This window comes from Ambystoma mexicanum, chromosome 1p (assembly GCF_040938575.1).
Source record: "Ambystoma mexicanum isolate Mex_15411 chromosome 1p, UKY_AmexF1_1, whole genome shotgun sequence".
In the NCBI taxonomy this organism is placed as follows: Eukaryota; Metazoa; Chordata; class Amphibia; order Caudata; family Ambystomatidae; genus Ambystoma; species Ambystoma mexicanum.
The window spans coordinates 302,972,151-302,987,178 of NC_090921.1; the positions used below are offsets into that span (position 1 = coordinate 302,972,151).

Sequence of the window (15,028 nt, forward strand, 5' to 3'; positions counted from 1 at the left end):
GCAACCCTTTCTAGGGTATTCCCTCCTAAGGTCCACTTGAAACATGGCGCTCCATTGGCCCTCCCTACCCACAATCATCACCTTAGTTTTTGAGGGTTGGGGGACAACCCCAACTTTGCTGCTTAAGTATGTAATGCATCTAAGGATATTTGGAGACCTACAGCAGTATGGTGCAGTAAGACTGGATCATCTGCATAGGTAATGCAATGCAGCCCTTCATTTGCTTAACACAGGGAAATTACGCACCACCCTTAATGCCAAATGTAATTCTGCCGTGTACAGATTGTAAAGCAAATCTTAAGGCCTCTTTGTGGCAAAAAGCTTTGTAAGGCTCTGCCCTGAGATGTCCGCACCCTCACCTCAGTATTGGAATGGTGTGCTTTGATGAAATATAGCAAAGTCTGGTCTATACCCCACCTCTCGAGCTTCTCCCACAGCCTTGACATAACACTATCAAAGGCTGCAGAGTCATCTACGAAGGCGAGGCAGAGAGCCGTACCTAGGTAAGAGTACATATCAGAAATAAGGGTGAGCAGAGCCCACAACAGATCTGTGGTTCCGCTCATCTTTCTAAATACTGTCTGATAGGGCAGTAATCCTTCTCTTTTTACCCAATCTGACAGGAGAGAGAGAAGGATGGATGCAAAGAGCTTTGCACTGCCATCTATCATTGCAAGCAGTCTGAAATGTGCTAGAAGGTTGTGATGACCTTGCTAGTGGACTGGAAAATGTATATAACCTTTCCATATACTTGTGATCCTTCTATTATAACAAATTTGTAAAAAATAACTGGCGAAGCATGGTACCCCAAAAGATAGGATCACTCGTTATGACCATATTAAATAAGCCATCTGGCCCCACGTCTACGAAGGCCTTTATCTTGAGTATCATGGCCCCCAAATCTGTATCCCCAATGGTATCAGCGACCAATGAGGACTGCATCGAAAGGATTTCCCCCTCCCCTTTTTTTAGTATCTAACCAATTGGTCTCTTCAATATGTATGTGCCTTTGATCCTCTGACACTACATATTTCTTTAGCTAAACCCCCCCCCCTTGCAACACTCTCATTCCCCACAACAGCCCCCATCCCCACCTCATTAGATCTAATTGGATACAAAAGTTTCTGGGAATTATTTGTCCTAATAAACTTCCAGGCAGCAATGTTTACCCCATATCTATGGCTCTGGAGCCCGGTTTTATAGTTTGCTCATTCCTTGGACAACATCCTTATCTTTTCCTCCATCGGGACAATAATATTTATTTCGGTTTATTGTATCAGTGTGTTTTTCTTTTTCTTGGCTAGGCCAATATCAAACCACCTACCTGCTATCCCACGGCCATTTGCCATGATAAGGTATCCAGGATTAGAAGACCTAAACCAGGCAGCCATTCTCCCCAGATCCCAATCATGTCTACTGAGGATTTTTGCCTTTCCCATCACCGCACTCCTTAAGGGATGACCCAAACCTAGCAATCTGGTGGTTCATCCAGCAAAGCCTATTCCCCTGTGCATTTATTGACGGTTTCCCCCCCACCTATAACGGTTGGCTTATTTATATGCAGCTGGCAGCTCATTAAGCATATCATGAGCACTACTGGTCATGGGTGTAATTTCAAGTTGAGGATGATGATTCCCAAGTATCTGATTTACAAAAATTAAATCCATGCAGCTACTATAGGTGCCATTCGACCATGTGGTTTGATCTTGGCCCTCTTTTACCAACAGTGGGAGTAGGCCAAACTCATTGAAGGCCTCACGCCATTGCTTTGCTTGCAAAGCCATCACCCCCTTCCTCCCACTGCCTTTGGAGCCCAAACTAGAGTAGACACAGTCTATATTAAAATCACAGCTCAAAATAATGGCTCCCTTCGGGAACTTGGTTGTCCAGTCCCGAAGGGTGTTCATCAACACTTCTTTCAAAGAATCCGGCTGTCATGATGCCTTCCCCCGGAGCACCAGGCCAGGCCCAGCACCCCCGGAAGCAGGCATCATGCCCTCGGGTAAAAGCCCAGTGGCCCCTTAAAGGGCTCTTTGGACTCAGTCCTGGCGCCTTTGGCACCAGGCTCATGTTGGACATCAGTCCTGGCACCATAGGCGCCAGGCTCATAAAGGGAGGCGTTTTGTGCACTTACCTGATGCAGACCATGCTGCACGCTTCAGGCGTCCCAGGTCTCGTAGGGACTATTTTTTCACTCTGGCGTGGCCAGGAAAGGATACATACCTAGTTGGGGAAGGATACATACCTGGGACTTCTTTGGAGGCTATTTAAGCCACGCCCAGACAGCAGCTCATGCTTCGCGTTGTTCTGCTTCCTGCAGCTTAACGCTCACCGTGTCTGCTCCTGCTCCTGGACTCCAGCCACGCCCGCCTCAAACCTGGAAGACCTGCAAGGAAGGAAGAGAAGAGAAAGGTGAAAACCAAGGACTATTTCAAACTTCTTACCTGCATCCGGAATCTTCTCGCCAGCATCCCTGAAGAAAGACTTCCATTTAAAAGCATCCCGTTGCTCGCTGCAGCGCCACGCTTCACTCACCTGTCCTCGAGACATCTCCCGGCTCCATCGCGGCTGTCAGCATCGGACGCCACATCTCTGCACCTAGGGGAGAGAGGAAGAAACAAAAGGTGAGCAGAAGGAACACAGAAGGAAAGCCTGATTAACAGCCATAATACTTACCGGCTTTTCTTCCACGTTTCGGGTCGGCGCCGCCCCGTTGGCAGGTACCGTACCCCGGCCCCTATGGGGAAAGGACAAGAGACCTTTCTGGTTAATGATGAGGGCATTTAGAGGGATCGCCCTCATCACTACTCACTTCAGCAGTTTAACCCCTCGATGCATCGCCTTCATTCTGCACCTGAAATAAAGGACAGATCACAGGTTAGAAAGATAACATAAAGGGGGCCTCACTTGAACTTTGAACTTTCATACTTACGGCGCATCGCTCAGGAAAGTCAAGTGGATTTTGCCAGCGCCATTCTGAAAACCAGTGAAGTAACTGGACGAACACGCGCCCCTGCACCAGAAGCAGGATGGAGAGTTCATCCTTCCAAACCATAAGGTGAGCTTAAACCGGGGTTTGGAGGAAGTTGGAGAGGAACGAAGGGGGAAAGGGGGAAAGAGGGGAGCTAGCACACTATTCTGCAGACTCCCCTTTCTCATCTGCAGAAGGATATTCCTACGGGCCAGGCAAGCACGATTTGGAGGTCCTGTCAATCGGTGTTCCGGGTCCTGCGCATCACGCTAGAAGAGGCCACAGCAATCCAGACTAGACCAGCGCCCCCGTGGGAACCAGGTGAGCGTTACACCGTAATGTCCCTGCCCAGAGGGTCCTAAATGCTCACTACCATTCCAGCTCCCAAATTAGGTTCTGATGATACCTCAAGGGCGTAAAATCTACAAGATTCAGGCTTGCCTTGGCTCCAATACAAAGACCACCCTTTGGGCGACCCTTCTCAGGGTGGCTTGAAATACTAAACCAGATACTGCTACAGATACAGATGCAGGTGCAAGTGGATCGAGGTCACCTGGCCTAAGCCCCGCCCACCTAGTGCCTTTCTGCCTGCCGCTCTTTTTCACCACTTAGCAAGCCCCGCCCACTTGGTGCCTTCCTGCTTCCTGTTCTTTTTCACCATTTAGCAAACCCCGCCCACCTGGTGCCTTCCTGCTTCCCGCTCTTTTTCACCACTTAGCAAGCCACGCCCACCTGGCGCCTTCCTGCCTGCTGCCTTTTTTCACTACTTAGCAAGTCCTGCCCATCTGGTGCCTTCCTTCACCATCACTGTCTTGTGGCCAATGCTGGATTTGACTTCTATGGACTTCATTCATTCATGGTGCCTCACTCTTTCTCAACTCTCATGCTGGACTTCCTTTGCATCTTGTACTCATGGTGGCCCTGAATCCTGCTTGTATCCTGGCTTGCAACATTGTGTTACTACTGACTTCTGCCATTGTATTCGCTCTCCACTCCTGCTTCTCCACTCTTTTTGACTGCTTACTCTCTTTTCTCTCCTCCTTTCCCTTCTCCCTTTTCCTATCTCCTCCCCTTCTATGCACTTACTCTATCAGAATTGTCCCTGGACCTAATATGATAGCAACCTCATCTGTTTCGTCCAACCTCCCATTAGTTTTTTCCTCCCCAAAACCTCTCCAGCACTATCTGAAATGTCGTCAGGCCTAGTATGATAGTCGCTTGTTTTGTTCCTCCTCTCCCTTTCTGCACCCCTCTCCCTCACCTTTTGTTTTTCTCCGGCTCTACCAGAAATGTAGAGGCCTAGTACGGTAGTCGCCTGTCTGTTTCCATTTCCTTCCCACTCTCCCCCTCCCTTCCTTATCTATGTCTTGGCTCATGCACTATCTGAAATGTCGTCAGGCCGAGTACGATAGTTAATTTCACATCCTTACTGTTCATGGGCTGTAAGAATGTGGCTGTATTTTCCCTTGTTCCCTCCCTTGCCTTGAAGCGATTTGAAACACATTGTGTTTAGGCGCTATATAAATAAACAATCCTATATCATACTAAAACCATAAAGCGCAAATTGAGAGGTTAGCCATGTTTCTTGTATACAGAAAAACCTTTGAATTCATTGGAACTTCCAGCGCTGGTTGATAATTCAGAAAGCACCTATGGCCTTTTGAGTTCCAAGATACCTGTAGGTAGCACCCTTCCTTCTCACCTATTGGTCAAATTGAGGCCTGAATGACCAGAGAAAAATAACCTGCGAGTCTAGGCTGGCCTGGTCCAGCCCCGAAATCATTGGGCTCTTTCTGACTCTGCTTTTGTGGATAGGCCGTTATTTCTTGGGCAGAAGGGTGAAAGACCATTGTCGCAAAACCTAGTTCTTTCAGTGCAGCTTCATTTTTGCAAACACTTTCCAATACAAATGAAGATTCAAAGTTAACCACCACTTAATTGGTAGTGCTGTAGTATGCAGGTAGTTCCAGGTCCTTTGAGGTGATGACCTTTTAACTCAGGAATAAGGTGCAGCAACTCCAACAGCGATTTAGGAACGGACTTGATTCTGTAGGAAGTTCCGCCAATTTAACATGGTGTAAGCCTTTAAATGACGTCCTTATAGTTTGTGTGAACCCCGGGACCTGGAGTGCCGGGCAGAGTTCTTCCACTTTATTCAGCTATTCTCCGGACTTTGGGCCAGAGGGCATGGGTCCTTCCTTTGGTTGAGTAATCCTCTCCCATTAAGGCCCTCGGCCCTAATGGAGCCGCCGACTCCATGGAGATATTATCATCTCTTACTACGTTGATGGTTGGGTTGGTGGGTTTGGGCTTGGGGGCTTTTGTGGTGGTGGGCTTCACGAACAGGCTTGCATGTACTCCTCTCAGGAGCCACCCATTTATCCAAAGGGCCCTGTAACTGGACCCTTTTTACCATACCGTCACCCATTACTTTAGTCATGATTTTCTTCCTGGTTAGTTTATGGAGAGTGGATTCACCATCTTGGTTCCTTGCACCGGCAACTTCTTATGGGGGTGCAAAACTGGAATATTTTTTGAGGGGAGGGGGATTGGCATTATTTCGGGAAGTCTTAGGTGAGGGTGAGAGGCATTTAATAGCGAGTTTTCTGCCAAGAATACCTCCAATGCAGAGCATTCAGATTCTGCCACAATCGGACAGGAACCTCTTGGCGAGGCTGCTTGGCGGAGGGAGGTCGGGGGTGGGTGGGTGGGTGGGTGATTGGGGGAGGGAGGAGACCACGGCTCCAGGACTTCAGACTCACTCCTCTTTGCTCTCGACTCCTCTGTTTATAGATGGTTTCCTCTGCTCTGTGGGTAGAGGGAATAGACCCCAATACTTCCTGAGGTGTTAGTCTGTCTTGATTTACTTTCCTTACCCAACTCCAGGGTTTCACAATAAAGCAGATTTACGAGGGACACCACCACAGCCTTAAGGCCCTGCTGGTCGTCTGCAATTTTAGAGCATAGCGAGAGTAGTGCTTCAATTTTTGCCTCCATTGCCCCCCCCAGGGTCTATTCCAGGCTGATGTGATTCATAAAGCTCTCCGCAGGAAGTTATGGTCTGCTGTTCTTCTTCCTCTGATTAACTTTCGCTAGAGTAGGATTCTTGAGTTGTGAGTGGTTTTTCCAAGTCTGTCATCTGGGACAAATACGTTGCTAGATGATCAAATATGTAGTCGCGGGTGCCCATAGCGTTTCTCTGAATTACCTTGCACAGCTTCAATAGAGACCCATTGTTATCTAGTGATGTATTCAATTCTCTTGAGGATTCACCATAGGGGCTTCTTTGCGTCTCTTGTGCTGGTTTGTGTTTTACTCTCTGGTCCTCCTGTAGTTTCTTTTCTTGAGGCGCAGCAATATCACTGGTACTCCATTTTCCTGTGCGTCACTTCGAAGCATGACCCTTTGGGATTTTTTTTGTGTTTTTCTTTTCATAATGAGAGTCCCACAATAGCAGGCAAGAACTAGGTTTCCTTTTTAGCTTAGCAGGTTTTCCAGTCTGGCATCCGTAAAAACCTATGAGTCGCAGGCTGAACTTGCTGCCCCAAGACTCCCTCCCCCCTTTTACCATATCCAGGTACCTTTCCACAGATTTCCTCCAAAGTCAACTTTCAATGTTTACAAATTGGGCGCTCGATCTTACTTACGCCTGTTTCCTTGGGTATGTCACAGTATGGCCGTACTCCAGCATTGCTGCACCCAGACTGCCGTGACTGCCACTCTGCTACTCTGCGGCCGCCCCGTGGAAGTAATGAGCTTTCATGTGGACGACTCTTCCAGGACCAACGAGATTACTGCAAGTGAAAGCAGACTGCATACACCGCTGCCTGCCGTGACTGCCACTCTGCTACTCCTACCCCTCTGATCTCTTCTGGTTCCTACTGCCACATTACGTGTGCTTTTGGATTTTGAGGATGGCCTCAAGGGGTGGAGCTAGGAAAGGCTACTGTCATTGGTTGGGGCAGTATGGCCGAAGTGACAGCAATAGGCAATACAGGTGCCCAGTAGTTTGTAGGCTTTAGAGCGACACTGCTTTCATATTGGAGGATTCTAAGCCTGACGGGGAATATTCATGCGCATGTGAATCCATAAAAGATAACAATGCTGGAGAACAGGAGTTGCAGGTAACTAACTTCCTTGTCCTCCGTAAACTCCTTCAAGAGGTAGGTTCCTTTTTATGGCATTCGTCAAGCCATGAATAGAGAGTGTGTTTAATGTCGGGGGCATTGATTACAGATGGCGCAGGATACAGTAAGAGGCAAGCTTGTGATTGCAGAGGCCTAGCTGGCTGTAGTCTGCTAGTAAGGGGAGGGCATCATGTAGATTCAAAGACCAGGAGAAGGACCTTGAGTGATCGATGCTGCACGGAGAGCTAGCCTTAGCTGAGGAGATTGTCAGTTGAATGGGTGGCGCAAACAAGGTTGAAGTGTATGCAAGCAACAAATTGATGTACTTTATTATGGGTAGTGAAGTAGTGGATAGTGCCACCAGAAGACTCGCACAACAGTGTAGCCTTTTTGTTTGTTTAAAAAACAAAATGTAAGTACTTAAGTATGAAAGGGGGCTGCCCCATAAGCCTTACTGGAAATATCCTTTTACTTGACTGAAATGAGCTTCTGAATTTGGGCTAACGTCCTCACATGTTTGCTGAAGCTATTTGGAGTAGCCACTTCAACATAGTGGGCCTTTGTATGGGAACACCACAAAGGATGTTCTGGCCCTTACTCTACATAGGCATTAATGTATTCAGGGTGAGAAGGGTTTGCACGTCTAAGTAATCTAAGATGCAAGGCGCACTCCAGTTCTGTATACAAGCTTTTACTTGCCTGATGCTGAGTGATGTTACATTTGGTGTCAAAATGCTTGTCTAACTTCCATTAGACCTTTTTGCATCATGACCCTTCGTTGGTGATTGTAGGGGGTGGTATGGTATTTGGGTTATCCTGAGGAGTAAAACAAAAGGGAGCAAACTGGTTACAGTATGACTTTGATCTAGAATCAATTGGTGCCATTGTGACACCAATTCATATGGACGCCTCTGGCAAATTCTCCTCTTTTGGATTATTTGGGAATCCAGTATGTTAGAAGGCAACATTCATGAATCTGTCCATCCAATCTGTTGGAAGACATTCTCTCCCACCTTGGGGGGGACAGATGAATCTGTCTGTTGACTTCTGATGTAAAAATACACATCTCTTCAACACACTACTTCTGGAACAGTGCAGACCCATGTGTTGATTTGCACATTGATGACTGATAGAAGCATTTTGGTCGGAGGCACGTTCAAACTGCATGATCTTACTCCTGTCCAACCCAAAGATCGATTTGAAGGATGCGAGTACCAGAGTGTTTACCCAAAATATGGCATTTGTGGTGTTTTAAACTTGGTCTCACTTTTTGCAGAAAGACCTTTAGGGGTAGGTGAATTGCTACAAAGCATCTTTTAATGAAGGCCATAGGGTAGAACCACATCCAAGAAGAATCCTCTGTTTTGATGCTACCTGCTTGGATTGTTGTAGAGACTGGGTACTCAAAATGGTATATTCTCACCCAACAATTCTAATCCTGCAGCCTCAGTGTAACAGATTATGAGAAATCACTATCCTCCCTGCCCTGGATTCATTACTTCACCAGCGTGGCAGCAAGGATCAAGTTAGGGGGATGTAAGCGTATTGCCTAGAAGGTGCAGTTCAAAGATGGGCATTATAAGACTTCGGAGTGGCTTAAATAAAATAACATTGGTTTTCCATGTCGTGTTTCAAAACGGACTCTGGATTGTTAAATGCAGGGCCAGGAGTGGGTATTGAATCTGTGCTGTCTTGTTTCTAAGAGGGGCCAAATGTCCCGGAGCCATCCTCCCAGCTTGAGGAAGAGTGCCTATCATTCATAGCTGGCTGCATGCATTGCCCTTGATATAAGAAGTTTAAACATGGTCATTTGCTTGAAGACCCTGGTAGCAGGGCTCTGGCAGAAAAGAGGATATTGATCTCAAATCTCTGCTATAGCCAGTTGTGCAACCATATATTGAGGGGAAAATATGGTTGTCTTTGAGTGGTCTGGAGCATATTTCTCCATCTGTAGAGCTGATGCAATATATGAAAGTCTGATCATTTTGAAGGACTTCTCTACCTGCTTAACATCTTCCTGCGGAAGGTCTGTATGGCTACTTCAGTCTTGTTGGGCACCCTGAAAACATGAGTAAAGTCCCAGATAGACTCCTACCGGGAAACAAAGCTCTTCTCTTCAGTCCATAAAGCACCTGGACATCTGCTCACAAGACACTGCGCATAAGGAGGAACGTTTGGTAGGGAGTGTCACCTGAAAAGCTGTGCATTTATAGATGGTGCATGCCTTGCTCTGCTGTTAGTGAATTCGCAAACCACAGAACCTCAGGCATAATTTCATTTTGAACTATGTGGGAAGGATGGAAATGACTATTTCCTTGTGATGTCCGGCTCATACATTGCAAATCAGGTCTATGAATGTACGTATTTGCTACTTACGCTACCCACTCAAAATACCCAAGCATTTCCTCAGGATACAGTCACTGTGGTTCAGTGCAAAGGTGAGCATTAATACTGACAACCTGTATCCCGACTGAACTGTAGCAAGCTTGCATCTGTGGATCCAGATCTGATGGCACATGTTTCACTTGTTTAGCATGTTCTCCATTCAAGCCCCAGTCTTCTTACATCCACTCCATTCTCTGCACACACCTTAAAGTTGTAGTGAAGGATATGAACGCAATTGGGATTTTCCAATGCATCCCTACACTTTGCATCCATTTCTTTGCAGACAATGGCGTTTTCAGCATATCATCCTGCAATAATAACTTCTAAGAGCTAGTAGTCAATTTGTCCAAGCCTTCTCATGCCAGAAATGTAGGCCTTTCATACCATTGCATAACAATGCACGTAGGGAAGCTGTGGGTTAGTGTCAAATTCTTCTTCCTCACAGTAAATTTCCTCCAGTCCAAGGATTCTCAGTAGGTGGAGCCTGGGCCAGGCTATTGTGCACTGGGGCTACAAGGTTACTGACCAGAAGTGGCAGTAGTTGAGGGCTCAGCCATGTAGAGTTGATGGAGGAATCTGAACTTACCATGTCCCCAGTAGCCTTTGGGAATGGCAGAACTTGTAATTAAAAGATTTTGTTCTATTGTTATCCGTTTTTCTTTAGACCAAGGGCACTTTTATGAGTATCATGAAGCACTGAACTGCATAAATGTATTTCTGTTCCATATAAGGGAAAGGGAGACCTTTTAAAGTATTCAGTTTTTGTTCCTGCATCACTGCAAGGACGAGGGTGGTTGAAATGATGTCTGCAAGTACTTTCTGAAGTTTTTGTGTAAAGGGGGCTCGCTCTCTCTGGGTCTCTGAATTGCTGCAGGAGGGACACATTGTTGTATATCGGCCGCATAAGGCACCAGGCAAACTTTAGGGGCACTCTACATGTCTGCAAGAGGGAATTAATGGGTATTTTCCCTGGAGGTGCGGTTTGCATTTGTTTGGCTTATTCTCATGTTTCAACATCACTGCAGAAAGGGGTGAACAGGCGAATTTTAGTCTCATATGTACCTCTGCACGGTCTCTCTACCAGTATTCTCAAGTTCTCTGTTGCTGGGCAGGTGTTTGACGCTTGTATTTTTGCATTTGTGCAGTACATGAGGGATTTTTAGCTCATTGAATACTTGGTGATCTTTTTTAAATATCTTATCGACTATCTTGGCCTTAGTGTTGAAAATACTAACATTTCTTAATTTTCTGCAGCATTCCATGATGTACTTCTTCCATCATTATGAGCTGCCAGCCATCCTGCAGCAGATTCGTATCCAGGAGATGTTATTACAGAACCAACAGGCTGGCCAGGCCCCAGGCCACCAGACTATGCTCCAGGACAACTTGAACAACAACACCACTGCTACAGCAAGCCGTCCGGCACCACCCATGCCCTCTACTGAAAACACCACCACTGCTACTCTGACTGCACAAGAGCAAGGCTCAGGGGCTGCGGGGTCTTCCAGCATGGGCTGGGTCACAGAAAGCTCTGGTCTTGTTTCAGAAGCCTCTCTGGGTTCGGATCTGAGCAGCACGCTTTTGCAGTTGGTGGGCGATGTCCCAGTGAATGAAAGCTTGCAGAATTCCTCAGTAGCTGCTCAGCCCACCAGCTTTACCGCCTGCATTAGTGTTATTGGTGATCACCTGGATGCTGCACTTACCTCTGTTGCATTTGAGGTGGCTACATCCGCAGCCGTGGGTCTGTCTCAGAATGACGATGCCCCAAGCACAACAGGAGAAGGATCCTCCCTTCCCCTGGCTGACAGACCTTTAACTTATTTGGAAACAAATTCCCCACCCACAGAATCTGCCCAGTCCATAAATGACCCTGCATGCAACAGGGCAACCCAAACCTTAGAAGACTTCAGCAGAGAGAGCTCTGCAGGGGATCTCCCCCAAGAAACTGAAAAAACTGCAAATGCAGAGGTCCCCACAGGGGATAGCAGCGGCCTCTTCAGCCAAACAGTGAACGGTAGCTCTGTCGCAGAGTCTAGTAGCCCTTGCTGAGTTTGGTCTTTGGGTGTGGAGGCGAGAGTCTGGCACAGTTACCATTGCTTTCTTCATTTGCTTCTATTACAGGTTTTCTTTTATAAAGCTTCACAAGTTACCAAGATGGTATTCTGGAACTCCGACCCCTCCGGTCACGAAAACGCATTTGATTCATGAGCCAGCTGGAAGTGACCCGGAAACATTTTGTTTGCATTGGTAACTGAAGCACCCTGAGAACTCTTCCAGTTTATATTGGTAACCTGAACAGCCATAGAATCTCTATAATTCTTATATGTAAACAAAACAGTCTGGAACTCTTTCCAGGTTACATTGATAACTGAAACGACCCATATCTAGTCTAATTCTAGTCGCTGACCCAATTCGAAGACTAGAGTGTCAGTTGCTCCTATCCTTTTTAACTGTGTCTGGGAGCCAGGGGGATACATTTTTTATTCAAAGCCTGGCATTCAGAATTTTATGTAAAAGGAAGAAATATTCCTTAACTTTGTACTACGCACTTTGTCCAGTCCTCAGCTTTCTGCTGGGATTCAGTGCCTGAATAGTCTGGGGTTTGAGAGTTTAGCACTGTGCAGTAAGATTTACTTTAAACACTTCTTCCGAGGCAGAAAGAAAGGATCACCATCAACAAGGCAGTTAGTGTCCCATCGTATGGTGGGTGGCTGAAGCCAGGCTTTAGTTGTAAACCTGCCTACAGGGGACAAGACACAGTAAGAACCCACCGATTATTTAAAGAACACAGATTAAAGGCTTTTAGAGTGAGCAGACTTTGAGACTATTAGGTACTCTGAGTATGTGGCAGTTGTATGAAAGAATGATGCGACAGGTAGCGGATGGGACTGCTCCATAGTTGTAGAAAATGGCACTGTTGGGGTTGAGGGATTCCCGCATGAGATTGCCACCCACCACAAACTGGCCTAATCTGCAAAGCAAGGGGTTTATTATGATGAGGTGGTATAGAGTTGCAAAGAATCAGCCATGGCAAGAATGTATCCTGGAAATTCAGAGTTGGTATGGCTGAGGTATGAGGGTGGTAGCTTTCAATGTGTAGCAACTATTTGCATTCAACGCAGGCTGTTTGAAGGATTGCTGTCCTAGATTACAACTTCAATAGTCTATTCTGGGAAAAAGACTTGTATTGCTGAAAAAATCCTGTATTATCTTAATGAGGTCAATCGCTGTGGTAATCTTGTCTTGGTAATGCACGCAGGGCGATTGGTGAGAGACAAAGGGAGCTGTGGGAGATTGGGTGGAGAATTAGGAGGGTCTGCAAGTGATTATTTTTTCTTTCAATGTAGGTCCTATTCTTTGAACATGCACTTTTCTTTGCGTCAGTGTCTATGCGATATTTCAGAACTGGAGCCTTTATCTAGTGTACTGGGATTTTGTCACCTTCAATGAAATGCAGAACTCACTTCGTTCTAGTAGATAGTGCCACATTTAGCCCTTTAAAGCCAGCTTGTTTTGCTCTCTATCCACACTGGCTGCAGTCTTGAAAGTACAGCCCGTTAGTGTTCTTCTAATGGAGTTTCTTGTAGTGAGGTGGTTGCAGGGCATTGCAGGATCATCTCTCAGATTGTATTTTAGTTGAGGACATGAAGTGTTATTAGGTAGGTCCTTTGGTCGACGTGGCCTTCTAGGGCGCCCTTTTAGGGTGCAATGTTTGCCCTTCATTTTAGTAAAATGTGGCTGGACATTGTCGAACCAATTTGGTGATCAGGTCTGTCCTCAATTGCCAGTCCCTGTCATGTGCTAGATTTATTGACAGCTGCCCTATTCAGAGCATGCAGTTAATTCAATGGGAAATCTCACACTTGGTTGACTGTTTGGTATCTGCCTAAGGCATTCTGGTTACACTTTGGATATCCATTCCCACCCGGCAGGGTTAAAACCACTTGTAGTTGTCCCCTGCTTCCTCAACTTTTCTTTTACCAATTCTAAGCCGCAACTTGCCAATTCACCTTTAAGTTTCCCTCGGGGATTTGCTGCCATGGAGATGAATGTCAAGATGCAAAATAATGTGATGCCCTTGCAAAACATTTTATTTAACCCTTTTCTTATTGCAGTAAGTATGTAATGAGCTTGAATAACATTATCGGAACTATGTAATACTTAGCCTATCCATTTCAAGTTAAAAGTACGGCTAGTAGAATCTCCTGGTTGGCACTTGGCCATTCATTAGACGGTGGGTGCCAGATTCTGCCACCCTACACTGACTTTGATGAGGGGGAAGCTATTGCCCAGATCTGTATGTTAAACATAACGTTGAGCCAGAAGCACTAGCTACTGAGAGATTGGAGTTTAATGGTCCAGACGCAAGAACAAACTAGTACTGAGGGAAGAGTGTATACTGGTTTTCAGGGGATTTGTTTTAGTTCTGCCCCTCAGTTTTCCCCGTACATTTATGTTTAGCACTCTTATCTTAGATTCCCAGAGTATCTTTGGTTGTGAACTGCACACGAACCTTTGATGGTGTGTTATTGTGTGATGGCCCAAACATTTATTCCAAAGTCAGAGTTGACTGTTTGGTACTTGTCAGGTCATTTAGGGGTTCTTACACCTGGTGACGTCAGGAGTCGGTGCTGATTTTTATGAAAGTGGAATCAATAGCTGAATACAAATTGATTTAATTTGCATAGGAATAAAGAGCAAGTGGTTCTTTCCGTTCTATTTAATTGTAATGTACAAAAAAAAGCAATTTGTGTTTGTAAATATGACAATAAATAAAATGTGATGGATCTTTGTCTGCATCAATGAGTTTGACTGCTTGTACCTGATAAAGCCTTGCCTTATGCCTTTACTTATTCATCCTGTGATCTTCATTGATATTCATAAACACTGTCCATGCATGGAATCACAGAAAACTTTTTTTAAAACCTATGAGCAAGCCCTCTCCTCACGGGTTTAAAATTAAATAACTAAATAATACATATATATATCATGCCTCTGTGTGGGGTTTATTTAATACTTTTCTCTGCTGAAGCAGTTTTGCTCTGAATTTGACAATGTTCCAATTTTGATTGCTGCTGCACTTATCATTTGTATCTTCCTTCTTGTGAAAGTTTTTCCTTTCAAGATTAGGGTGTTTTTATTGGTGTTTTATGCAGTTGGCAGCTTGCTTAATTTGGAAAACCTGCTTTACCAGAGGACCCTGTGCACCTGCAAGTGTGGAAGCCATCTAGCACGCTGTAACTGGCTCCCACAGGAACATGTGACACACTGCCTCCCTTATCCAGTCTCCCCAAGGCATCCAACCCGGGCGTCTGTAGCCAAGGACCAAAAGCAGCAAGGGCAGCTCCCTGTTTGGGATCCTTCCAATCAATGACTATTCACTGCAGGTCTTCGGTTATTTCACAGGATCAAAGAACATTGCTCTTCTGGGGCTGTGAACTGTCATTTGGTTTGTAGCCCAGCGTTCTTCTCATCAACCATCCACCTCTTTCCGCTTACCCACCTACCCTCTTTCTCTTCGGCTGCACCCTTCTTCATTGTCTTT

The 15,028-nt window shown here is 45.8% G+C and overlaps 1 protein-coding gene across 4 annotated transcripts in view; it reads left to right on the forward strand.

Annotated features, from left to right (window-relative positions):
- Positions 1–14,282, forward strand: part of TMEM259 (transmembrane protein 259) — a 648,432-nt gene extending 634,150 nt beyond the window's left edge. For all 4 annotated transcript variants that reach the window (XM_069647475.1, XM_069647467.1, XM_069647484.1 and 1 more), the window contains exon 11: positions 10,738–14,282. In XM_069647475.1, coding sequence (XP_069503576.1) covers positions 10,738–11,532 — 795 coding nt within the window. In that variant the 3' untranslated portion in view covers positions 11,533–14,282. The remainder of the gene's footprint in view (positions 1–10,737) is intronic.
- The last annotated feature ends 746 nt before the right edge of the window (positions 14,283–15,028 follow it).